Source organism: Ruditapes philippinarum, unplaced genomic scaffold, assembly GCF_026571515.1.
Source record: "Ruditapes philippinarum isolate M1 unplaced genomic scaffold, ASM2657151v2 ctg3616_1_1_1_1, whole genome shotgun sequence".
Classification (NCBI taxonomy): Eukaryota; Metazoa; Mollusca; class Bivalvia; order Venerida; family Veneridae; genus Ruditapes; species Ruditapes philippinarum.
Window position 1 is genome coordinate 96677 of NW_026865461.1, and position 26994 is coordinate 123670.

General features: G+C 33.4%; 1 protein-coding gene across 1 annotated transcript in view; it reads right to left on the bottom strand.

Annotated features, from left to right (window-relative positions):
• Positions 1-26340, bottom strand: part of LOC132729121 (von Willebrand factor A domain-containing protein 5A-like) — a gene marked incomplete at its 5' end in the record, with an annotated part of 48600 nt that extends 22260 nt beyond the window's left edge. Inside the window, 8 exon segments of the mRNA XM_060714863.1 lie at positions 2795-2866; positions 10801-11015; positions 12686-12869; positions 13209-13379; positions 18334-18448; positions 21444-21541; positions 25528-25675; positions 26217-26340. Coding sequence (XP_060570846.1) covers positions 2795-2866; positions 10801-11015; positions 12686-12869; positions 13209-13379; positions 18334-18448; positions 21444-21541; positions 25528-25675; positions 26217-26340 — 1127 coding nt within the window.
• Positions 26341-26994: the final 654 nt, after the last annotated feature.

A 26994-nucleotide genomic window follows, 5' to 3' on the forward strand; every position in this document is an offset into this window, starting at 1 on the left:
ATGGGCTAACTTGCAAAAACTAAAATTTAACGTTTTGCAGCATTCTACTGACAATACGCAGTCAAAACAAAAAACATGTATAGTGTATTTATAGTACATGAATACTTACTACACATTATCTGATTTAAATCACAAATTAGAAAATATTTAAAAGAAATAAAGTGTCATGTTTCTATTTTTGTTGAGTATATATTCCATAGTTTATGTTAGAGTATATCCCATGAGGAAATTATCAAAGATATGTAATTTTTTATGAATGTCTGAATAATCAAAACCCAAGGTCATAGAAAAATATTTATTCATACATACTGAATTACAATAATTATTCTTTATAAATAAATTATTATAACCCATGCTTATTCAATTTTTATAATTCTTACAGATTTAATTAACATTATTCATAATGATTATTATAATAATTATATATATATACCAAATAACTACTTTTCTAAAAGATCACTGTTGCTTTATCATAATATATGCTTATTATGTTTGCTATTTCACTCATGTACTGTAACATTAGGTCAGGTATATCATGTTGAATAACTTTCATTGTGGTGTATACAATTTATGATTCACAATATCTACTGATGTTTATCTTATTACTACTATTTATACCTTATAATTGAAAAGTAATAAACATTCTTTTTTTCAAAATAACACAGCTAAACTGACCAAGAATTTTTAACAGAGTTACCAACGTCCCCCGCCTCAGGGAAGTTTTATATAAAGCATAAAATTGTGCTAAGATTGAGGTATGGATCTCAGGACTTTCAGTCCAAAATTATGATCAATGCTAGATTTGCAAATGCAACAATAAATTTATTAAAGAAATAAGATGAAACACGAAATTTAAAAATCTATCATGTTCAGCTTTGACCTCAAAGTGTGACCTTGACCTTGGAGGTAGGGGTGCAGGTGTTGTATTTGACATGTTGTCTTATTATTGTTTATTATTGTGACTATTTGTGCCAAGTAATTTCAAAAACCCTTGAACTATGAAGAAGTTCTAGATCAGACACAAAATATACCCTATAACAGACTATATTAATCTTTGACCTCAAAGTGTGATCTTGACCCTGGAGGTAGGGAGTCGAGAGGTACATTATGACTTTTGTATTTTGCCTTGACTCTTCCATATTATGGACAATTTTGGCAACCGTTTTTGGTCGACTTATGGCCGCAAATCTACGGTATAACAAACATTTGTGCCATTTTATTACAAATTCCTTTGATAAATGACAAAATTATGGACCAGACATGAAAGTGTGACGCACGGACAGACATTTGTATATCCCCCTTTTTTCTTCGAAAAGGTGGGGGACAGATTGAATTCTTACAATTCAATTGTAATTAATTCAATACAATTCAATTCAATTGAATTCTTACCTACGAAAATCTAATGAAATTTTAAGTGCAATTATACAATTTTGGTTTAAAAAAGTTTAGTTGTTGCTTCTAGAAAGGTTAAATTTATTGTGAAGTTTAACTTTGGAAGGAATTGATATATTTTTTGAGCCAAGGCCCACTCTACAGAGAGATAGTTTTACGTTTTCTCTTGAAAACAGACTCAAATAAACAAAGTCTGCAATTTTCATTATGATATTGGTGTTTTTGTTGTTTCTAAGGGATCTCACCTATTCAAGGTTTTGTAATTTGGTATTAGCAAATTTTGTTTTTATAGTGCACTAACATACATGTATGTTACCTAGAGTTGATATAGAACAAGAGCCACCACCTGGTGCTGGCCAAGCTTAACTTTTTTTGTTACTAAAGTAAAAAACATCAGAGGAAGATTAAAATCGTAAAGAGTACTCCTTGAAAACAATTTTTGTGTGTAAGAAATAAAATTCAAATTTCATATTTGACCTTGACAGTCAAGGTTTATTTAAGGTCAAGGTAACATTTGAATTAATAATCATGGCGGTTTTGTCATATGTGTTCTTTTGTCCAAGAATGAATCAAATCCATTAATAAATATCAAAGTTATGATAATTGAAGCAAGTATCAGAATAATTCAACATTTTTGGTTTGTCATACATGTTCTTTTGTCCAAGTAAGAATCAAATCTGTAATAAAAGTACAAATTTATGACAATTTAAGCAAATTTCAATAATTTGACCTTGATGGTCAAAGTTAAATAAAGGTCAAGGTCATGTCAAAATATTGAACATGCCCATTTTGTCTAATGTTGTTTTGTCCATGTATGGCTCAAATCCTTAATAAACAACAATGTTATGACACTATAAACAAATTTCAATAATTTGACCTTGACGGTCACATCAAATCAATGTCAATGTCATGGATGAGTGAAGGTAATAATAAATTTAGTCTGAAGGTTATAATCAATGAAGTCTTAGATGATTGTGTCCAAGTATGAAGTGAAACAATTCATTACTAAAAAAGTTACAGCCAATTTTAGCAAAAATCAAGCAAAATTCAAACATTTGACATTGAAGGTCAAGGTCATTTAAGAATCAAGGCAAAGTTCAGTCTGGTCTACATGAAGGTCTTGGCTAAATGGTTGTTGCCTCTGTTTTATAGGTCTGACATCATCTGACTGTATTTTTTCATATTGAGGTGTGTAAAACAGATATCATGATAATCTGTACTTCTGTAAAGTAATTTTATTATAACATGGCTTTATCACACTCCTGTGCTATGATTATATGATAAATAATGTTTTAGTTTTTATTGCATGCACAAGAAGCTTAAATTGAAATAAAGTACTGTATTGTATGAGTGATTCCAAATGTATTTTAATCATGGTACACTAACATATTAAAAGCCTTACCTTGTCATCCCCACCAAATTGTTCAACTAAACCAAATGATTTCAAATTTGCTTTGTAGTACATATCCAATTTCTAAAAGGAAAGAAACAAGCTAATATATCTCAAATAAAAACACAAAAGAATCATGGTAAAATTCTAGGTTAAATACAATAGCATTTCTAGAAGATAAAGTTCTGATTTTTTTTGAAATACTAAAATTCTTATATGTCATGTGATTTTGTCACTATACTCAAAGAAGAAAAAAATGGGGTTAAAGTACCAATAAACACTGGTTAAAGACTACATGTATATGTGGCTGTTCTTTTTATTCTCTCTCTGATAAGATGGATAAAAAAGTCTTTTAAGGCAATAATAACAAGAATTTGTAACAGAGTTACCGCCTCAGGGAAGTTTTATATGAAGCATAAAATTGTGCTATTTCAAAAGATTGAGGTATGGCTCTCCGGACTTTCAGTCCAAAATTATCATCTATGCAAGATCTGCAAATGCAATAATAATTTTTTTTTTAAAAATAAAATGAAACACTGAATTTAAAAATCTATCATGTTAAGCTTTGACCTCTAGGTGCAACCTTGACCTTGGAGGTAGGGGTGCAGGTGTTAAGCATGACATATCGTCTTATTATTGTAACTATTTGTGCCAAGTATTTTCAAAATCCCTTGAACTATGAAGAAGTTCTAGATCGGACACAAAATATACCCTATTACAGACTATGTTAATCTTTGACCTCTAAGTGTGACCTTGGAGGTAGGGACCCATATTTTGCGCCTGACATATCGCCTTATTATTGTGATTATTTGTGCAAAGTATTTTCAAAATCCCTTGATCTATGAAAAAAGTATGGTCTAGACACAAAATATACCCTATAACAGACTATGTAAATCTTTAACCTCTAAGTGTGACCTAAGTGTAGATCTGATGACGTCACATCCGGATAAACAACTTTAAAAACGCTAACGTTATTAAAAACGTAAAAATAAAATTATTTTACATCAAGTGCCTTAAAGTGATTTAAAGAAATTTAATTTGAAAGGCAATATTTCTCTGAACATATTTATACAAAAATGGAATAATTCGGCTGACATAAAGCGATGTTATGAGTGAAAAACTATTGCGCTCGCCCGGAACAAACCGGAAGTGGACCAAATTATCATAGAAATAAATATGTTTGATCTAAACAAAGCTAGAGAATTGAGGAAACAACTAAAAGCAGCAGAAAGGGAAGGTAGTGGACTTAAAATGGAAGTGGATTCTAAAAATTGTGAAAACAATGATATTAAAGAAAATCAAGTTTCTATAAAATCAAAATGTGATGGGAATAACAAAAACAAAGAAAACTTTGAAAATGACAGGGAAAATCGGAATTACGAGCTTAATGAACTAAAGTCAATGAAGAAAAAATTAACAGCAACGGAAAATGAAATATTTAAATTGATACATAAAGACGGTGGTGTAATCTTGAAATTCAATGCCGGTATGTATTAATTGTTACGTATTTCCACAGAATCATATTTTACAAACTCTGATATTGGAATTAACTGTAAAAAAACTATTGCACATGATAAAGCTTCAAACAACGTTGAAACGAGATACAAGGTTTCTTCTCATAATTCTGGACACTATACTTTGAATATGTACCACACGACTTCGTCTTGTTTGATTAACGGAAAAAACACTAAACGTTTCCTAGAAGAAGATCTCCCAAATATAATATCAGTGATAAAAACAAAACTATCCAATGAAAATTGTACCATTGACGACTTTAATGAATGTGTACGTGATATGATCATTCAGTACTTTAACGTAGAGAAACCAGATCAGGTCCAAACAGAGCCATCGGATTTACTCCAAATATCTGAACAGGAAGTTTGTATTTCAACGTGTATAAACACTGTAGAGGAAGAAGAAGGGATTAATGTAATTTGTCAAACAGAGTGTGATGATAATTTAAATTCAAGCAGTAAGGAATACTTACAACAGTCAACACAGACAACAGATGATAACTATGAATTTTTGAAGTTGATTTATGAGGACATTTCAGAAATAAAACGACAACTTTCCAGCCATGTAGTAGTTTGTAACAACAAATTTTCACAAATGAGCGATGAAATTGTAGTTTTAAAAAAGCATCTAACTGTACACCATTCATTCACTGACCAAAATTTGGAAGAAATGATAAAGAAGCAAAGTGACATAAAATCAGAGGTACAAAAAGCACAAGATACTTTTCAAAGGCGTTTTAATGGAATCATGGATACATTAAAAATTATTAATGAAAAAAGTTATTCTTCAAAAACAGCGAGAGTTCCTTTGACGAATAAGGAAACGCAAAGCGATATCTTACAAACTGGCGCCACGTTACCAGCTTCAGTTGTATCATCGGCAGAAAGTCTAGACAGGGAATCTACACAAGAAGACAGCAGCCAGGATATCATTATCGGGTCTTCTAATTCAACAATGAAGGAAAATTCTCCAAAATCTGGCATTTTTCATAATAGGGACCGAACACTTCTGATTGGTGACTCCATCGTTAGAGGAATACAACCTAAAGGTTTAGATGATAAGGTCGATCGATATGTATGCAGCGGTGCCATTCTGACAGACATCGAACGTAAAATCAACCAACTAGATTTGACACCATACAAACACGTCATTATTTTTGTCGGGGGAAATGACGTCAGTTCAGGGAAACGCCCTGATGCGTCACATTCAAAACTGTTAGAGCTCACTCGCTCTATTCAACATCATAAATGTAAAGTGCATATCTGCACGATTTCGCCGCGACTCGACGCTGATGTTACGTTATACAACAAAAATGTAAGGGACATCTGTATTAAAACAGGTGCTGAACTTATAGACGCATATTCATCGTTCGTTTATGGTGATGGTAGCATAGTGAAGCACTATTTAGCTAGAGATGGGATACATCACAATAAATATGGATCCAAAACACTTGTGGCAGCAATAAATCGGTGCGTATACATCGTAAAAAGGAAATTGGATCATGCTAATGGAGAAATGCGGCCGAGATACAATGGAAAAGAAAACTCAGGTGCAGGCAGTCCGAGATATAGACATTATAATTTAAACAGACATGAAAAGGTTCACAACTTTTTTAGACCTAGGTTCCATGACCAAACTTCATGGAGTGAGACTTCACTTAATAATACTGCTAATACCAGAACCGGAAGTGTATTTGCGTACGACAGAAGACCCGAAAGTGAAAATTGTTATTATGGACAGAATAGCGTCAGAATAAATAGGAATTAGGAAATATCCGACAGGCACTCAAATTTTGAAAATCAACAATTTGAAACATACAATTGTATTCATAATGAGGTAACTACTTATAAATCTATGTTAAAACAAGATCTTTATAGCGATTTTCAAACTTATATATCAATTCATAATGTATGTTACGATTTTATGTTGTATTCCACAATTGATATTTTACATATATGTTTAAATACGCGAAAAATTATCGATTTGATAGTAAAAGAACGAAAATTAATAGACACTATTGCATCTGGTAATCAAATTGTTACTTTTGAACAATCAGTGCCATACATTAAATACGGAAATGATGAATATAATTGCAAAGTACTAAATAATGTTACGCTCCATAAATCAAATTTTCCAGATAATAAATTGTTCAGTTCTAAGTTTGAAAAACGAGGTTTACATATTGCACACCTTAATGTTAATCACTTAATGCCTAAAATAGACGAAATAAAATACAATCTATTTAACAAATTAAATTCGCCAGATATTTTCGGCTTTACTGAGACATTTCTTGGTGATGATACAACAGACGATGAATTAAATATTAACAATTTCACACACGAAAGAAAGGACCGTAAAAGTTGTCAAAAAGGCGGGGGAGTTGTAATATATATTGCTGACAAGGTGCCATATCGGCGCCGTTACGATATAGAAACGGACGAATTAGAATCTGTTTGGTTGGAAATTATTTACCCAAATTGCAAACCTTTTCTTTTAAATTTTATATATCGCCCACCAAATGTACACCAATCTTGGATTGACGATTATGAAAAACAACTAAGTATAATAGATATATCAAATATAGAATATCATATTCTAGGAGATGTCAATATAAACTTTTATCCAATGAATAAAAAGAAAAAAATATGACAATACAAAATGGGGGGATTTGATAACGAAATATGGTTTGGAAACAGCTTATCACAGATCCTACTAGGATAACAAAACGTACCCAAAAAATTATAGATCATGTTTATACAAACAGTAGCAGATATATTATTGAATCGTTTGTTTCTGATACCTCATTAAGTGATCATTATCCGATAGGTATTTCAAGATCAACGAAAGCATGTAGTACCCGATTGATTAATGAACATAATTCGATTAAATATAGATGTTTTAAAAACTTCAATGAAATTGATTTTCAGGCAGACCTTGTTTTATCCGATCTTGAATTAGTCGAGCACATAATAAATCCGAATGAATCCCTTAGCTTATTTTACTCCATTTTAAATACTATCTTGAAAAAGCATGCACCAATAAAAGAAAAACGTATCAAACGTGAACACCGCCCGGAATGGTTTACTGATGAGATAAAATATCTTATACATGAACGCGATTACTATCATAAAGTAGGGAAACATGAACAATACAAATTGCTCAGAAATAAAATAACATCAATGATTAAAAAAAGTAAAAGAGATTTCTTTAACAATGCTATTAAAAATAACAAAGACCCGGCATTTTTATGGAAAAATTTAAAGGACGTTTCAAATCTAAATAAAAAAGGTTGTATTACAATGCCAGACAGACTAGTGACAGGTAATAAAGAAATTTACGGAACTGTTAATATTATAAATGAATTAAATAAGTATTTTGTCAATATCTCGAATGTCATACATAAAACAAAGTTTTCAAATACAAATTTTTCAAAATTGAAAGAAACTTTAGACCAAAAGCTAATACATCATGAATTTAATATTGAATTAATTACACCGTTTGAAGTAAAACTTATTATTGAAAAACTGAATATTAAAAAATCTACAGGATTAGATGGAATTGGACCAAACATCATCAAATATTGTGGAGATTATATTACACCAATAATTGCATCAATTATCAATAATAGTATTAAATCTAATATTTTCCCAGATGATTTAAAAAAAGCTCGAGTTATACCTATTTTTAAATCGGGGGATAAGAATGAAGCAAATAACTATCGACCGATATCAATTTTGTCAACTATATCCAAAATATTTGAGCGCCATATTGCCAAACAAATACACTCATTCTTTGAAAAAACGAACATTATTCATAATAAACAATCAGGATTTCGTAAAAATCATTCATGTAATACTGCACTCATAAGTTTAATAGATACTTGGTTAAAAGATGTTGACAGTGGAAAAATTATAGGGACTGTATTTTTAGACTTAAAGAAAGCCTTTGATTTGGTTGACCATGAAATACTTTTGCATAAACTTAAACTTTATCATTTTTCTGAAAATGCCGTTAAGTTTTTTATGTCATATCTTTCTAACAGAATACAACTGGTTAAGATAGGTGATCTACAATCTCAGACAATGAAAATAATTTCCGGTGTTCCACAAGGCTCAATATTAGGACCTTTATTATTTCTAATATATATAAATGACATAGCTTTCATTGGTAATGATATGAAAATTGATTTATACGCAGACGATTCTACTCTTTATGAGTCCGGAGAAAATATATCAAAAGTAGAAATAAAACTTCAAGATCATTTAAATAACATTGACAAATGGTGCAAAATAAATAATATGGCCTTAAATCCAGATAAATCAAAATGTATGGTAATAGGAACAAGACAAAAAGTAAATATTATGAGAAAATTAATTCTTAAGATAAATGAAATAGCTCTTAAAAATGTAACTGATCAAAAAGTCTTGGGTATTTGCATAGATAACAACTTAAAATGGCACTTGCAAATTGACAATGTTTGTAAAAAACTTAACGGAAAAATTGCCTTATTGAAAAAAATATTGTATTTTTTGCACTTTGATATGAAATTATTGTTTTACAATGCATATATATTGCCCATTATGGACTATTGTTGTATTATATGGGGTAAAGGAAACACAAACTACATAAATAATGTTTGTAAGTTACAAAAACGAATTGCTAAAATCATTTTACAGCAACCTCAAAGATCTCCGTCAACAAATCTATTCGAAACTCTTAATTGGTTACCATTCCTTGACAGATGTAAATACCACACGGCGGTGCTTGTTTTTAAAACTTTAAATAACATGGCACCGACGTATATGACAGAACTGATGACTTTATCCGACAACAAAATATATAACTTAAGATCTAGGTCACGGAAAGATATTGTATTATGGACAAGACCTAAAACAAATTATATTAAAGACACATTTTCTTATTATGGCATGAACATATGGAACAATATACCTTTAAATATTCGTAATGTTAATAACCTTAAATGTTTTAAAGAAAAATACAAAGCATATCTTGATGTTCATATGAATGAATGAGTGAGTGAATGAATGAATGAATAAATATATGAACGAACGAATGAACGAACGAACAAATGATGCAATATACATATATGTTTAAACAAAAATTGTTGAGTGCCTGTCGAAAGTATATGAGTTGTACTATTCTAAAAATTACATATTATACATTCATTTTTCTACCTATGCATGTCCTGTTGTTGTTGTTGTTGTTGTTTTCTTTTTCAGAAGGCCACTTTGGAAATAAGATATATATGATTGTTATTGTATGTTCTTAATGTGTAACCTTCTTTAAATAAAGATATTATTATTATTATTATTATTATTAAACTTGGAGGTAGGGACACAGGTGTTATGCATGACATTTCATCTTATCATTGTGACTATTTGTGCCAAGTATATTCAAAATCCCTTGATCTATGAAGAAGTTATATGTAGGACACAAAATAAACCATATAACAGCATCTGTTAACCTTTGACCTCTAAGTGTGACCTTGACCTTGGTGGTAGGGTTGCAGGTGTTGTACTTGACATATCCTCTTATTATTGTGACAATTTGTGCCAATTTATTTCAAAACCCGAAGAAATTCTAGATCGGACAAAAAGTATACCCTAAAACAGACTATGTTAATTTTTGACCTCTAAGAGTGATCTTGAACTTGGAGGTAGGGATGCAGGTGATACGTATGACACATCCTCTTATTATAGTGACTATTTGTGGCAAGTATTTACAAAATCCTTTGGATCTATGAAAAAGTTATGGACTGGACACAAAATATACTCTTTAACAGACTATGTTGATCTTTGACCTCCAAGTGTGACCTTGACCTTGGAGGTAGGTGACCAGTTGTTGCGCATGACACATCATCTCATTATTGTAAACAATTGTGGCAAGCATTTACAAAATCCCTTCAAAGATAAGAAAGTTATGGACCGGACCTGACATATACCCTCAAATAGACAATGTTGACATTGAATGAGCAAGTGCTACCTTGACCCTGGAGGTATGGGTCTGGTTGTTGTGCATGAAACATCGTCTTATTATAACAAACATTTTTGCCAAGTTATTTCAGATTCCTTTGATAAATGACAAAGTTATGGAACGGCCATGAAAGTGTGATGGACGGGCAGACGGATGGACAGACGGACAGACAGAGCCTATTTCTATATCCCCCTTTTTTCTTCGAAAAGGCAGGGGACAGTAAAACATTTTATTGATATTTTTCATTGTTACCATTTATTTCAACAGTAACTCACTTGAAAAGCTGCATATGAAATGAAACAAAATTAAATGATATCTAATTACGCGAACAAATGTTAATTTTGACACAGCTGACTGTAAAACAAGAATTTGTAACAGAATAATCAACATCCCCCGCATAATGGAAGTTTTACATGAAGCACAAAATTGTGGTATTTCATAAAAAATTTCCATATCACTGATTTAAGGTTCTATTCTAGTACAAGATATTAACTTTTCTCATCACTTACCACTTTTAGTTCACAAATGAATATATCTGTCAGGGTAGGTACTTTAGAAAACTTGAGACCAGGATCCTTAACAACATTTTCTCCCTTGCCATTCAATGCAGAATAAAAAGTGTATTTTGAGATGATGTTACTATGGCAACTAAAACTCTTTATCTTTTGTCGTAGAGAACTAATGTCGGAACAAAACTCAACCCATTGTAGTATTTCTGGATTATCTATAACAACAAAATATATAACTAGAGGATGCTTTTGTAAAAAAGCGCATGTCTCCCCCACTGCTGAGAATAACTGTGAATGGAAACAGGAATGGAAATGGAGATAAGATAATGTAAATACCCGGTAGTCACTTCAATGAAGGCTGTCTATGGATGGTTTCTATTGTTAAGGTTGTATGAGAAGATGCTTCCTAAACTGTTTGTTTTTAACCAGGTATTCAATTTTGAAAATCCTGGTTATTCAATCAGCGTATGGCAGGCGGGCGTCAAACGAAATTGCACTTGATGGTCATATTAAAAGAGGGATCATCTGCTCAATAAGACCAATCATCCTATGAAGTTTGAGGGTTGTAGGTCTAAAGGAACTCTAGTTATCATCCGGAAAGGAGAAATTAACCAACGGTCGCTGTGACCTTGACCTTTGACCTACTGACCATTAAAACAATAGGGATCATTTGATTAATAAGACCAATCATCCTATGAAGTTTGAGGGTTGTAGGTCAAAAGGAACTCTAGTTATCATCCGGAAATGAGAAATTGACCAACGGTCACTGTGACCTTGACCTTTGACCTACTGACCCCAAAAACAATAGGGATCATCTGCTCTATAAGACCAATCATCCTATGAAGTTTGAGGGCTGTAGGTCAAAAGGAACTCTAGTTATCATCCGGAAACGAGAAATTGACCAACGGTCACTGTGACCTTGACCTTTGAACTACTGACCCCAAAAACAATAGGGATCATCTGCTCAATAAGACCAATCATCCTATGAAGTTTGAGGTCTGTAGGTCTAAAGGAACTCTAGTTATCATCCGGAAACGAGAAATTGACCAACGGTCAGTGTGACCTTGACCTTTGACCTACTGACCCCAAAAACAATAGGGATCATCAGCTCTATAAGACCAATCATCCTATGAAGTTTGAGGGCTGTAGGTCAAAAGGAACTCTAGTTATCATCCGGAAACGAGAAATTGACCAACGGTCACTGTGACCTTGACCTTTGAACTACTGACCCCAAAAACAATAGGGATCATCTGCTCAATAAGACCATTCATCCTATGAAGTTTGAGAGCTGTAGGTCAAAAGGAACTCTAGTTATCGTCCGGAAACGAAGAATGGACGGACGGACTGACGGACTGACGGACGGACGGACTGACGGACGGACAGGGCAAAAACAATATGTCTCCCCCCGAGGTGGGGGAGACATAATTATATAATGGCAAAAGAAATTATAGAGGTTTATTTTTCTTATTTATCAGGGTGTCCGTTTGACCCTTGAAATGACTCTTTGACCCTTCAAATTTCTAAGAGACCTGATTTAACCCTCAGAATTTTAACTAGAGGGTCAAATTTTGTTAAGATCATGGGGATTTGTCCTTGTAGTTGGTAAAACTTAGTCAAAATGACCCTCAGGATTTCATGGCTAGTTTATTGATTTTTTTTTAATTAGCAAGATTAATGATATAATTATATTCAAGTTTATATATTTTTTTATAATCTATCCACACAATACTGAAAAAAAGTACTAGAAAATTTTCAAAATCAGTCATCTGTAACTATAAGTTATTGTAAATGTTATTTACATGGTTATGTTATAATGAGCTAAGTGTTGAATTTTATCATCCTATTCAAAATATTGACTTTCAAGGAAAACATAAAAAAGACATACGGAAAGCTACAAATTCCTCTTCCTGATCTTCCAGAAGCTTTATCTGAGCTTTGGTTGCTAGGTGATGAACTGCAGCAGATACAGTGACATCATCTGATTTAAGAATGTCAAAGGTCATGCTGCGAGTCAAAGCTTTCCCATCCTGTACACCTTTCAAGGTCACTGTGCAGGGAGCATTAGTAGTCTGTAAAGATAAAATACAATTACTGTAAATAATTAAGAAATCTAACATAGAAATTAAAACTGAACTTTGGACAAATCAATCATGTTTATATGTTTACACCAACCAGCTGGAAAATTAAAGATGGGGCATCTGTAGTTGAGTTCCTATGGTGGCTGACATCTTAACACTTGCCCTACAATATTGTAGATTCAAACCATGCTTGGGACTTTAGATTCTAAACTGTCAGCAATTATGACTATAACAGTTGGTTTCACTTTTTAATGGGCAAAGGCCTTAGCTTCTTGATTTTGAGAAAAAATTATCCATATACTTTATAGAATTGAGCTAAAAACAACTTACATTTTCCTTAACTCCCTGTATAGCAGCAAATATTACCAGCCTCTCTCCAGCAGAAATCACATTTTGAGGTTTCTCAGGAATGAGATCTACAGACAAACCCGATGGTATATCCCACTTGACTTCAACATTTGTAATAGCTGGTTGCATAGAATACTTAAGTAGTGCTATAGCCTGTAATTATAATAGACGATTTCATAAGATGAGGTTCCAGGACAATAATAATCAAATGACAACTGAAATCAAATCTGTGTCAAGGTTTCATTTTATTGCTACAAAGTTACAAAAGTTCTCATCAGTAAAAGCTGCGATATAATATAATCTAACTAGTAGTTTCATTTATTGTTATAATATTTGCAGGTTAAACTGTAAAAGGCAATTCTAACACCTCAGGGATGCAAAATAACTATGCCCGACTTGCCTGGCTCAGGACTTTTTGCTGATGGACAAGTGGATTTTCACATAGCAGTTGTCTGTGGACAAGTGCATTTCTGAGTCAGAAAAAAGGAAAATGCCGAAATTCTAACTGCGCTTGATCTTGAATGATAAATTTTTTCCCATATTGTTTAATCTGTATATTTTACTTGTACACCATCTCCAAACAGCACAAATAATTCTATATGATGCTAATTCAGCACTTATGAGGCCTCTCGCTTCTATTGGAAAACAAGCTTGGAGATTGGTTGTATCAAGCCAACCGACCCGTGCCTTAGTAAATAATGCGCAGCATCATATATTCAGTGTTGCGTTGTTAATTGTTTTGATACAAAATAGTCTAATTTTTCACAAATTCTGAAAATAATCTGAAAAGCATAAATCAAAATTGCAGAGAGACAAAGAGTATGACTGCAAACGCATTTGGATGTTTCAAGATAGCTGGTTAACCAATTTTACTTTGCTCTGAAAAGACGATAATTCAAACAAACTTTATTGTCATGTAAGCAAAATGTTCCTGCAAATGGTGGATACGACCTTGCCCCTTTATGAAGGAAAATCATTAACACTTAAGGACACTCATACATAACATCAAATGTCATTCAAACGTGTCATGTGTGTCCAAATACGAGTTTTAGCAAAATCAGAGTAAACAAGGACCCATTGGTTAAATTATGAAGGCATTTGTAATAAACTTTTCTACTGTTTATTTGGGCAAGTGAACTTGAGCCGCGTACAAGTATAAATTTTAGTCCAACTAGTCCCTGGGCAAGTGGAAAAAAAACAAAATTCCACACCCCGGTACCTTCAATCATACTTCATTATTCTAAAGTATATCAACAACAAAAAATAAAAAGACCTTCATACTAGACAAGGAAACATAACAAGAGGGCCGTGATGGCCTTAGATCGGTCACCTGACCCATCAAACTCATCCCAACAATTACCTAGACAAACATTCTGACCAAGTTTCATGACAGGTTAGTCAACAAGAGCTGTCACAGGAGACAGCGAAGCTCGACTAATGAAATACTGGACGCAGTAAGGAGGACAAAACTATGAAAGGAAAATCAATTATGTATAATTATGTATTAAGTTATAGTAAAAAAATAATATTTGTTAACATAAATTCAAAGATCAAGGGGAGTAATTCTAGAAATAGTCATGCTAGAGTTATGGACCTTGTCACAACAACATTTGTGTAATGATAAGAAATATATATTTGAAGTTTAAAGTAGATACCTTAAAAAAATAAAGAAGTTATTGTATTTCTTAAAGAAAATCCTAAGTTCAAAGAGAGATAAATCTGTAAATATTGCTTCAAGAGTTATGAACATTGTCACATAAAATGTAATTGATGATAAGGAATAAGTATTTGAAGTTTGAGGTAGATACCTTTAAAAATAAAAAAGTTATAATAAAAAATAAAATTTTTCTAGTAAAAAAATCTAAGTTTATGGGGAGATAATTCTTGCAATATTGGTGCTAGAGTTATGAACCTTGTCACATAAGATGTGGATGAGGATAACGTAAATATATTTGAAGTATGAAGTTGATCCCTTTAGAAATATAAAAGTAACAGTAAAAAATAATATTTTTTATGGAAAATTCTAAGTTCAAAGGGAGATAAATCTGAAAATATTGGTGCTAGAGTTATGAACCTTGTCACATAAGATGAAGATGATGATAATGTAAAATAATTTGAAGTATGAGGTTGATCCCTTAAGAAATAAAGAAGAAACAGTAAGAAATAGTACTTTTTGAGGAAAATTCTAAGTTCAAGGGGAGATAAATCTGAAAATATTTGTGCTAGAGTTATAACCCTTGTCACATAAGATTGGGATGATGATAAGGTACATATATTTGAAGTATGAGGTTGATCCCTTAAGAAATAAAGAAGTAACAGTAAAATATAGTATTTTTTAAGGAAAATTCTAAGTTCAAGGGAAAATAAATCTGAAAATATTGGTGCTAGAGTTATTAACCTTGTCACATAAGATGCGGTTGATGATAAGGAACATATATTTGAAGTATGAAGTTGATACCTTAAGAAATGACAAAGTTATAGTGAAAAATATTTTACTGCACCAAAACTTTAATCTGAAATCTGGACGCCGACGCCGGGGCGAGTAGGACAGCTCTCCATATACTTCGTATCATGACAGGTTAGTCAACAAGAGCTGTCACAGGAGACAGCGAAGCTCGACTAATGAAATACTGGACGCAGTAAGGAGGACAAAACTATGAAAGGAAAATCAATTATGTATAATTATGTATTAAGTTATAGTAAAAAAATAATATTTGTTAACATAAATTCAAAGATCAAGGGGAGTAATTCTAGAAATAGTCATGCTAGAGTTATGGACCTTGTCACACAACATTTGTGTAATGATAAGAAATATATATTTGAAGTTTAAAGTAGATACCTTAAAAAATAAAGAAGTTATTGTATTTCTTAAAGAAAATCCTAAGTTCAAAGAGAGATAAATCTGTAAATATTGCTTCAAGAGTTATGAACATTGTCACATAAAATGTAATTGATGATAAGGAATAAGTATTTGAAGTTTGAGGTAGATACCTTTAAAAATAAAAAAGTTATAATAAAAAATAAAATTTTTCTAGTAAAAAATCTAAGTTTATGGGGAGATAATTCTTGCAATATTGGTGCTAGAGTTATGAACCTTGTCACATAAGATGTGGATGAGGATAACGTAAATATATTTGAAGTATGAAGTTGATCCCTTTAGAAATATAAAAGTAACAGTAAAAAATAATATTTTTTATGGAAAATTCTAAGTTCAAAGGGAGATAAATCTGAAAATATTGGTGCTAGAGTTATGAACCTTGTCACATAAGATGAAGATGATGATAATGTAAAATAATTTGAAGTATGAGGTTGATCCCTTAAGAAATAAAGAAGAAACAGTAAGAAATAGTACTTTTTGAGGAAAATTCTAAGTTCAAGGGGAGATAAATCTGAAAATATTTGTGCTAGAGTTATAACCCTTGTCACATAAGATTGGGATGATGATAAGGTACATATATTTGAAGTATGAGGTTGATCCCTTAAGAAATAAAGAAGTAACAGTAAAAAATAGTATTTTTTAAGGAAAATTCTAAGTTCAAGGGGAGATAAATCTGAAAATATTGGTGCTAGAGTTATGAACCTTGTCACATAAGATGTGGTTGATGATAAGGAACATATATTTGAAGTTTGAAGTTGATACCTTAAGAAATGACAAAGTTATAGTGAAAAATATTTTACTGCACCAAAACTTTAATCTAAAATCTGGACGCGGACGCGGACGCCGACGCCGGGGCGAGTAGGACAGCTCTCCATATACTTCGTATAGTCGAGCTAAAAATGTGACCACTAGTATTAACAAGGATTATCCATATTTGAGCAGTGTGACCTAGTTTTTTACCCAGGTGACCCTATTCGAACTTGACCTAGAAATAATCAAAACAAACTTTCAGACCAATTTCCAGGATACTTGGATCAAAACAGTAGCCACAAGATTTTTCTATGTTTAGCTCCGATGACCTAGTTTTTCATCCGGGATGACCCATGTTTAAACTCATCTGAGCAATTACCTAGACAAGCATCCTGACCAAGTTTGATGATGATGGAGGCAAAAATGTGACCACTAGAGTGTTAACAAGGTTTTTCTATTTTTGGCTCCGGTGATCTAATTTTTCATCCGAGATGACCCATGTTTGAACTCATCCGAGCTATCACCTTGACAAGCATCCTGACAAAGTTTGATGACGATTGAGGCAAAAATGTGACCGCTAGAGTGTTATCAAGGTTTTTTTCTATTTTTAGCTCCGGTGACCTAGTTTTTCATCCGAGATGACCTATGTTGGAACTCATTCCAGCTATCAACTAGATAAGCATCCTGAATAAGTTTGATGATGATTGAGGCAAAAATGTGACCGCTAGAGTGTTAACAAGGTTTTTCTATTTTTAGCTCCGGTGACCTAGTTTTTCATCCAGGATGACCCATGTTTGAACTCATCGGAGCTATCACCTAGACAAGCCTCCTAACCAAGTTTGATGATGATTGAGGCAAAAATGTGACCACTAGAGTGTTAACAAGGTTATCTATTTTTGGCTCCAGTGATCTAGTTTTTCATCCGAGATGACCCATGTTCGAACTCATCCGAGCTATCACCTTGACAAGCATCCTGACAAAGTTTGATGATGATTGAGGCAAAAATGTGACCGCTAGAGTGTTAACAAGGTTTTTCTATTTTTAGCTCCGGTGACCTAGTTTTTCATCCGATATGACCTATGTTCGAAGTCATCCAAGCTATCACCTTGACAAGCATCCTGACCAAGTTTATTGATGATTGAGGCAAAAATGTGACTGCTAGAGTGTTAACAAGGTTTTTTCTTTTTATAGCTCCTGTGACCTAGTTTTTCATCCGAAATGACCCATGTTCGAACTCATCCGAGCTATCAACTGGATAAGTTTGTTGATGATTGAGGCAAAAATGTGACCACTAGAGTGTTAACGAACAAGTGTGGACAGAGGACGGACGACGGACATTAAATGATCCTAAAAGCTCACCTTGAGCAAGCTCATGTGAGCTTAAAACTTGTGCAAATATCAATAAGTGTTAAATTTTGTTTTCTAAAATTATATCTTTAGAATTATGAAGATGTTTTAAATCCCAGTGATATAACCTACCTTTGTTTGTACACGCTCATTGTCCTTAATAAACTCTGCTCTACCAAAGCCGATATGTGCAACATCTTTAAACAAAACAGTTGAATAGCCATAGTCCATGGCCAGGATGAAAATCCTGTTAAAAATACAGAAAATAAAAATATGTACATCTCATAACAGAAACATAAGAAACAAGAGCTGTCACCCAAGTGACGAATGCCCCCTAAAAGGTTTCTTAAGGATGCAGGTATTATGAAAAGAAAAGAGAATGAAAGTAACTAATTGCTGAATATTGTTCTTTGTATTATTGTACCTGTAATTGTGATAGCATGAACCTTCAAAATATAAGTTTGACCTTGACCTTTGAAGAAGGGATGTGGTTCCTGGACGTGACAAAATGTTGTTATAAGATAGACATTTAGGCCAAATCATTTCAAAATCCCTCAATGCATGACAAAGTTACATCTGGACATGATTGTTGTGTATGTGGGGACACAGGGACAGATGGACATGAGCCTTAGTCGCAACACATTGTCTTGATGTGGTAGACATTTGTGCCAAGTTATTTTAAAAGCCTTCCATGCATGACAAAGTTACAGTCCAGACATGAATGTGTATCTTCAAACTCTTCTCGAGAGAATGAGTACCTTCAAACTATAAGTGTGACCTTGACCTTAAAGGTAGGGACATGGGTCTTTGTCCCAACATTTTGTCTTGATGTGGTAGACATTTATGCCTAGTTATTTTAAAATCCTTTGATGCATGACAAAGTTACAACTCGGACACAAATGTGTGAACCTATAAACTCTTATTGTGATAAAGTGAACTTAAAAATGGTAGTGTGACCTTAACCTTTGAGGTAGGGATGTGATTATTGAAGGCGACACAACATCTTGATGTTGTAGACATTTATGCCAAGTTATTTTAAAATCCTTCTATGCATGACAAAGTTACAGCCCAGACATGAATGTGTATCTTCAAACTCTTCTCGAGAGAATGAGTACCTTCAAACTATAAGTGTGACCTTGACCTTAAAGGTAGGGACATGGGTCTTTGTCCCAACATTTTGTCTTGATGTGGTAAACATTTATGCCTAGTTTTTTTAAAATCCTTTGATGCATGACAAAGTTACAACTCGGACACAAATGTGTGAACCTATAAACTCTAATTGTGACAAAGTGAACTTAAAAATGGTAGTGTGACCTTAACCTTTGAGGTTGGGTTGTGATTATTAGACAAAACTATTATTACAAAACTCATGACCTTTCAATTCAGTAAATTATATAGTATTTTTCACATAACACCCCCAACTTCACATATGGGATCAAACCAAGAAATGAAAGGTGAGCGCCTCAAAATCAAAGACTTGAACCACTTAATGATGGAGGAGTCCTCATTTAAATTCATTGCTTGTCATCTAGGCACAATTTCTAGTAAATACCTCCTTGGAAATAAAGTATTTTTGTGTTGTTCAATATAATGACAGTACAGAAATGCTGATACAATGTATCAAACTTATAATACTGGTAAGTGATTTATTTTCCCCCGCCTTTTCAAAGAAAAAAGATATAGAAATAGGCCCCGTCCGTCCGTCTGTCCGCACTACCGAATAGGGATAGGGGGCCATCTAACTGTAAACAGAACAAAAGAGAACAATAGAGTTCATTCCGTAACAATAGAGTAAAGGGCCATTGGCCCTCTATTAAACAATAGAAAATTAGAAAAGAAATGGCCCCTTATTCCATTTCGGTCGGACGTCCGTCCGTACGAACCCAGAGGTACTTGTGTGACTTGGAGAACAATGGGTAACAGTAAATTCTTTTTGATCCTATTCATTCCGTTTTTGACTAAAAATGTCCAAAAAGATCAAAGGAAAAGTCACATAAGTACCATTTTGTGAGTACGTCCGCCTTTCCGTCTGTTTGTCCGTCACACTTTTGTATCCGGTCCATAACTTTGTCATTTATCAAAGGAATCTGAAATAACTTGGCACAAATGTTTGTTATAATAAGACGATGTGTCATGCGCAACAACCAGACCCCTACCTCGAGGGTCAAGGTCGCACTTGCTCATTCCAGATCAACATTGTCTATTTAAAGGTATATGTCGTGTCCGGGCTATAACTTTCTTATCTTTGAAGGGATTTTGTAAATACTTGCCACAATTGTTCACAATAATCAGACGATGTGTCATGCACAAAACCTGGTCACCTACCTCCAAGGTCAAGGTCACACTTGGAGGTCAAAGATTAACATAGTCTGTTAAAGGGTATATTTTGTGTCCGGTCCATAACTTTTTCATAGATCAAAGGATTTTGAAAATACTTGGCACAAATAGTCACTATAATAAGACGATGTGTCATGCGCAACACCTGCATCCCTACCTCCAAGGTCAAGGTCACACTTAGAGGTCAAAGATTTACATAGTCTGTTATAGGGTATATTTTGTGTCCAGTCCATAACTTTTTCATAGATCAAGGGATTTTAAAAATACTTTGCACAAATAATCACAATAATAAGACGATATGTCAGGCGCAAAACATGGGTCCCTACCTCCAAGGTCACACTTAGAGGTCAAAGATTAACATAGTCTGTTATAGGGTATATTTTGTGTCCGATCTATAACTTCTTCATAGTTCAAGGGATTTTGAAAATACTTGGCACAAATAGCTACAATAATAAGATGATATGTCATGCACAACATCTGCACCCCTACCTCCAAGGCCAAGGACACTTAGAGGTCAAAGCTTGATATAATAGATTTTTAAATTCTGTGTATCATTTTATTTCTTTAATAAATTTATTGTTGCATTTGCAGATCTAGCATTGATCATAATTTTTGACTGAAAGTCCTGAGATCCATACCTCAATCTTTTGAAATAGCACAATTTTATGCTTCATATAAAACTTCCCCGAGGCGGGGGACGTTGGTAACTCTGTTACAAATTCTTGTATGGAATACTTGTACGCACCCCTTGTGCTTCTTATCAGTTGCTAGTCCCATTACTCAGTTGCTTGTTCCATTACATGTCTCAAACTATATGAATTATTAAAATACACAAACTGCTTACATACATAGTAAGTGAAATACAGCGCCACAATTGCATAATTAAACTATGTTATTACTGTTACCTTGTATTTGTTTTCTGTGTTTGTTTCTTTACAAGGTCTGTGACCTGACTTGTTATTTTGGCATTATATTCCTTCTTTCCATCTGTTAACAAGAACACCTGTGGAAACGAAATTGGGTCATTAAACTTTTGAGTACTATCAGCAAATATGATACACCTATGTAAAAGAACAGAGCAAAGCCAGCCAGGAAATCCATAGTCTAACCGTACTCTACAACTTCTGCTGAATTTTAGCATAAAAATTTGATATCAAAACTCTTTACACAAACAATGGACTGTTCCAAAGTCTAATCAAAGGACTGCAAGCTCTGTGGTATTTTCTGATCTTTGCAATCTAAATCTTACTGTATATCTGTATGTATTTTCCTGTATAAGTTTATTTTTATATACTATTTTTTGTCTTACAGGGCATCGAGATGCAGGGACTGCGTTTAGATTTTTTACTAGAACAGATGAGTTTGATACATCCGGAATTTTGCATGACTAGAGTTGCATCAAAAAATCATTTATGCTCATTTTTTATGACAGCCACACTTTATCCTTGCATATAGTGGCTACTTCCTTAAACAAGAGGGCCATGATGGCCCTGAGGTCGCTCACCTGTATATAGGCCCCCGGAGCGGGGCCAGTTTAAACCCCAGGGCTTTTATTTGAACAAACTTGGAAGACACCCATTAGAAGATGTTTCATGATGTTAAGTTTTTACTACACACATATAATGAAAAACAATGACCTTCCCCCCCCCCCCGGCAGGGCCAATTTTAACCCAAGGGCTTTTATTTGAACAAACTTGGTAGACACCCATAAGAAGATGTTTCATGCTAAACATCTAAGCTCTAGCTCATTGGGTTTTTTAAAAGAAGATTTTTTAAGTTTTTACTATACACATATAGTTAAAAACAATGACACCCCTGGGGCGGGGCCAGTTTTGACCCCAGGGCTTTTATTTGAACAAACTTTGTAGACACTTACTAGAAGATGTTTCATGCTTAATATCTAAACTCTAGCTATTTGGGTTTTTTCAAAGAAGATTTTTAAGTTTTTGCTATACACATATAAGGAAAATCAATGACCCCCAGGGCGGGGCCAATTTTAACCCCTGGGCTTTTATTTAAAAGAAAATTGTAGACACTCACTAAAAGATGTTTCATGCTTAATATCTACTCTCTAGCTATTTGGGTTTTTTCAAAAAAGATTTTTTAAGTTTTTGCTATACACATAAAAGGAAAATCAATGACCCCCGGGGCGGGGCCAATTTTGACCCCAGGGCTTTTATTTGTACAAACTTAGTACACTATCACTAGAAGATGTTTCATGCTAAATATCTTAGCTCTAGCTCTTTGGGTTCTTTAAAAGAAGATATTTTAAGTTTTTACTAATATGCATATAGGGAAAATCAATGACCCCCCCTGGGGCGGGGCCAATTTTGACCCCAGGGCTTTTATTTGAACAAACTTGGTATACACACACTAGAAGATGTTTCATGCCAAATATCTAAGCTCTAGCTCTTTGGGTTTTTTAAAAGAAGATATTTAAAGTTTTTTCTTTCGGTTGCCATGGCAACCAGAGTTCTGCATGGAATTAAATTCTTTGAACAATTTTTAAAGGTGACCACCAAAGGAACATTCCTGTGAAGTTTGGATGAAATTGGCTTGGTGGTTTATGAGGAGATGTCATTTAAAGTAAAAGTTTATGGACGGACGACGGACTGACGACGGACGAAAAGCGATCACAAAAATTGGCTTTTAATTGGGCCAATTTTAACCCAAGGGCTTTTATTTGAACAAACTTGGTAGACACCTATAAGAAGATGTTTCATGCTAAACATCTAAGCTCTAGCTCATTGGGTTTTTTAAAAGAAGATTTTTTAAGTTTTTACTATACACATATAGTTAAAAACAATGACACCCCTGGGGCGGGGCCAGTTTTGACCACAGGGCTTTTATTTGAACAAACTTTGTAGACACTTACTAGAAGATATTTCATGCTTAATATCTAAATATTGAGCTAAAAAGACATTAAAAAAAAAGAATGGCTGCCTTGACTGGGATTTGAACTCCAGACCTCTCACACCCTAAACGAGCATGTTATCCCTGCACCAAGGGGAAGTTATACGAAGCCTGAATAAAATCAAATAATTCTAAATTAGGAATTTCCATTTCAGATTTATAATCCTTATTAATTTCAAGGTATTTTGTTCACGATAAACCTGTTGTTTAACACTAATGTAAATAATTTAGCGAAAATATTCTCGCCAAAACAGTCTGACATGTATATATTCCACTACTCGACAGTGAAATTTATTTGTGTACTACGCTCTGAAGTATTTGGTAATCAACATCGCTAAAAATAGCATTTTCATTGATTAAAATGATATTCATCCGCGTAATTTGCGATTGTACATTTATTGACAATTCTATAAGCCAACGCTACTTTTAAACTTTGAATGCGTTGTAATTTGTTGGATACTTGTAACAAAATAAAAATATTTCTTTCTTTTACATTGCTAATTTTAAGCTGTTTTGAGAACTACTTGTTGTTAGGTTTGTCGTGAAATTCTGTGCCAGAGATAGAATGTCAGCATTGTATTTCCTGATCTGCGATCAGAAAATACAAAAAGGACAAGTCCACTATAAAAATAAAGCATGGTAAGGGTTGGTGATTATAGTTCATTATTTTTTCTAATAGTGATGGACTTAATATATCCCCCCCCCCCTACTCACACACACCTTTCCTTTTTATTTCAATTTATCACAGTCATTATTAATGTACACTATATCAACCATCTGGTTAGCTCAATAGGTACAGCATTGGACTATGAAACAGACCTGCAGGTCACATGTCATTGTGATTGATCATTAAATCCTTTCTACGGTTATTCAAACTGTATCTCTGCTATGACATGTACAGAAGTTATCAGTTCCTTGCAAAAGTGAAGGCAACTAGTACTGGTAAACTGCCTGTTAGCCTGCCCAGGAACAAGGCGGTGGCTGAACTGTGCTCTGGTAAATACAATGTGGCTTACTGTCATAATCCAAAGTGAAAACTACTAACACCACGTACAGTATCATATGTGAAACATACAAAGTGATGATTTTTTTATACTGACCTGAATTATATGGATAATACAGGCTAATCATTGTCTGTGCTAGCATCCATAAAGTTCAGAACATATTGTTAACTGTTAAAACACCATGGAATTGCACATTTATTTAAGAAATAACATCGGTCTGAGAGGTGTATATCGGCTACTTAACACCAGTTTGCAGTTTTGATAAGTAGGAATTGACCACGAAGGCCGTAGGCCTGAGTGGTTAATTTTTTCGCATCAAAATGACAAAACCAGCATTAAATAGCCGATATACACCTCTCAGGCCGATGTTATTTCGATTCTATCACGATGAAATAAGGAAGATCACTAATGTTATTTTTTAAGCGGAAATAACTTCCGGTGCCGATTTTTGTATAACGCTGTTTGATTTTCACACGGTGACCCTACTGTTGCAAAGATATAGAAATTTTTAAACAAAATAATTAATAAGAAAAAACATTATTTTATCAAGTTTTCAACAATAAAAACTTATGTTGTATTGTGTTAATTACATAAGTGCCCCATTTATCATTCTTGTATGTATGAAATAATGTCAGCTTGTTTTGAAATGAGTTGTTTACTTAGGATGACTTCATTACACTGTATACGGATTGGCGCCGTTTTGTCAAAATATTTATTAACTGATATGGATCTTATATGTGGCGTTAGTGTATGTGAGATATTATTTCGGTATTGTATGAAAAGAAAACATTATAAGAACTGAAAATATAAATAAAAATGCTTTTTATTGTTGCTTTAAAAGGCTTTGTAAATTATATAATCGAGGGTGAAAACATAAAAGCCGATATAAAAGTAGTCCCTAACCAGTGTTTATTGGCAGTTTAACACCTTTTTTTTTTCCTTCTTTGTCTATTGTGACAAAATCACATGGAGTGATGGAATATATATTATGCATCTTTATTTATTAATATATTATGCATCTTGAAAAAATTTTGTTTATAGAAAGATAAAAAAAAAATAATAGAAAACTTACCTTTCTGGGATGACCGGATATAGGTTTTTTACCATATATGTGGTCTAAAGCTTTGAATATGTCTGCATTGTTGGTGATGTCAGTTTTCATCTTTTCCAAGAATATGAATGCTTCTTTCAGTGTTTTCTCTGTGTATTTATTACTGTTTCTACAAAAAAAAAATCAATTTCCCTCTATTTTTATGCTTTGCTTAAAAATTTCATTTGTTTCTATCTTAAAGTCATTTTTTTTTGTTTGGTCTGGTTTCATGTTGCACCAATAAAGTAAAGGTAATATGGCGACTTTCCAGCTTTACAGGTACAAGAAGACCTCAAGTGCCCTTCCATGCACTATTTCAGGCACGAATGGGCACCTGACTAGAACCATCATTCAATAGGCTAGCTGGATAGCTTCCTCAAAAGAAAGAATCAAAAATCACTTTTGGAATTCAAACCCACAGCAGTGAGGGACAAGTGGTGTTAAGTCAACGGCCTTTACCACTTGGCCAATGACGCTTTTATTTTTTTAAATGAGATTGAAACAAATCTATTCAACATTATACACCCTAACTTTATTAAGTTGTCACAAACTACCTTGTACCTGGTGTATAACTAAAACAATATGAGATAGGAATTGTGAGGAATGGTTAATTATTATATTACTTTATAATATTCCAGGAAGTGGTATAGTATAAATAAAAGTATTCTTACCTAAATAGAGAGTTGACCTTAGCGGCATAGCATATGACATTAAAGAAACAATCAGCTGGTAAACTCCTTAGGAACAGCTGCAGTGCTTTCTTGGCATTTCCCATCTTAGTTCCCTCCATCTTTCCTAAAAATAGTAAATAACAAAGGGTCAGTATACATGATAAGTCACTGATGAATTAATTTTATTGATTTTTCTTTTGGTTGAGTTTTACATCGCACCAACACCGTAAAGGTTGTATTGCGACTTTCCAGCTGAAGTGGTGCAAGAAGACCTTAGGTGCTTCTCCTTGCATAATTTCAGGCACAATTGAGTTCCTGAGTTGAACCACAGTTCCACCAGGTACTGTATAAGTGGATATTTATATGTCACAAAAATTTTGCGAATGTCAAAAAGTGGACTTATTTGCAAAGTATGATTTCTTGAATTTTATACTGTTTTTCTGATATCATTAATAAAGCAGGTTCATGTTAAGAATATGCCGTAATCTTTCTATTCAGGTGTTCAATACTTTATATAGTTGCGTCCCTTGTTATGGCGGCAGGTCAAATTTTTACACATGTAAACTTCAAGTAAAATTTAATAATGGGAGTGGATATTAACATTTGGCGTATGAGAATAGGATGTTTTATAACTCGCACTAAATCTGTGAAGCGTTTTCAAGTGCTAGTTATCACAAAGGGACTGAAAAAGTCATTTTCTGGAATACTTTATTTATGCATGGTGTAGCCATTGTGATTCTATTGAGTGGTGATGTAGAAAGAAACCCTGGACCACCTA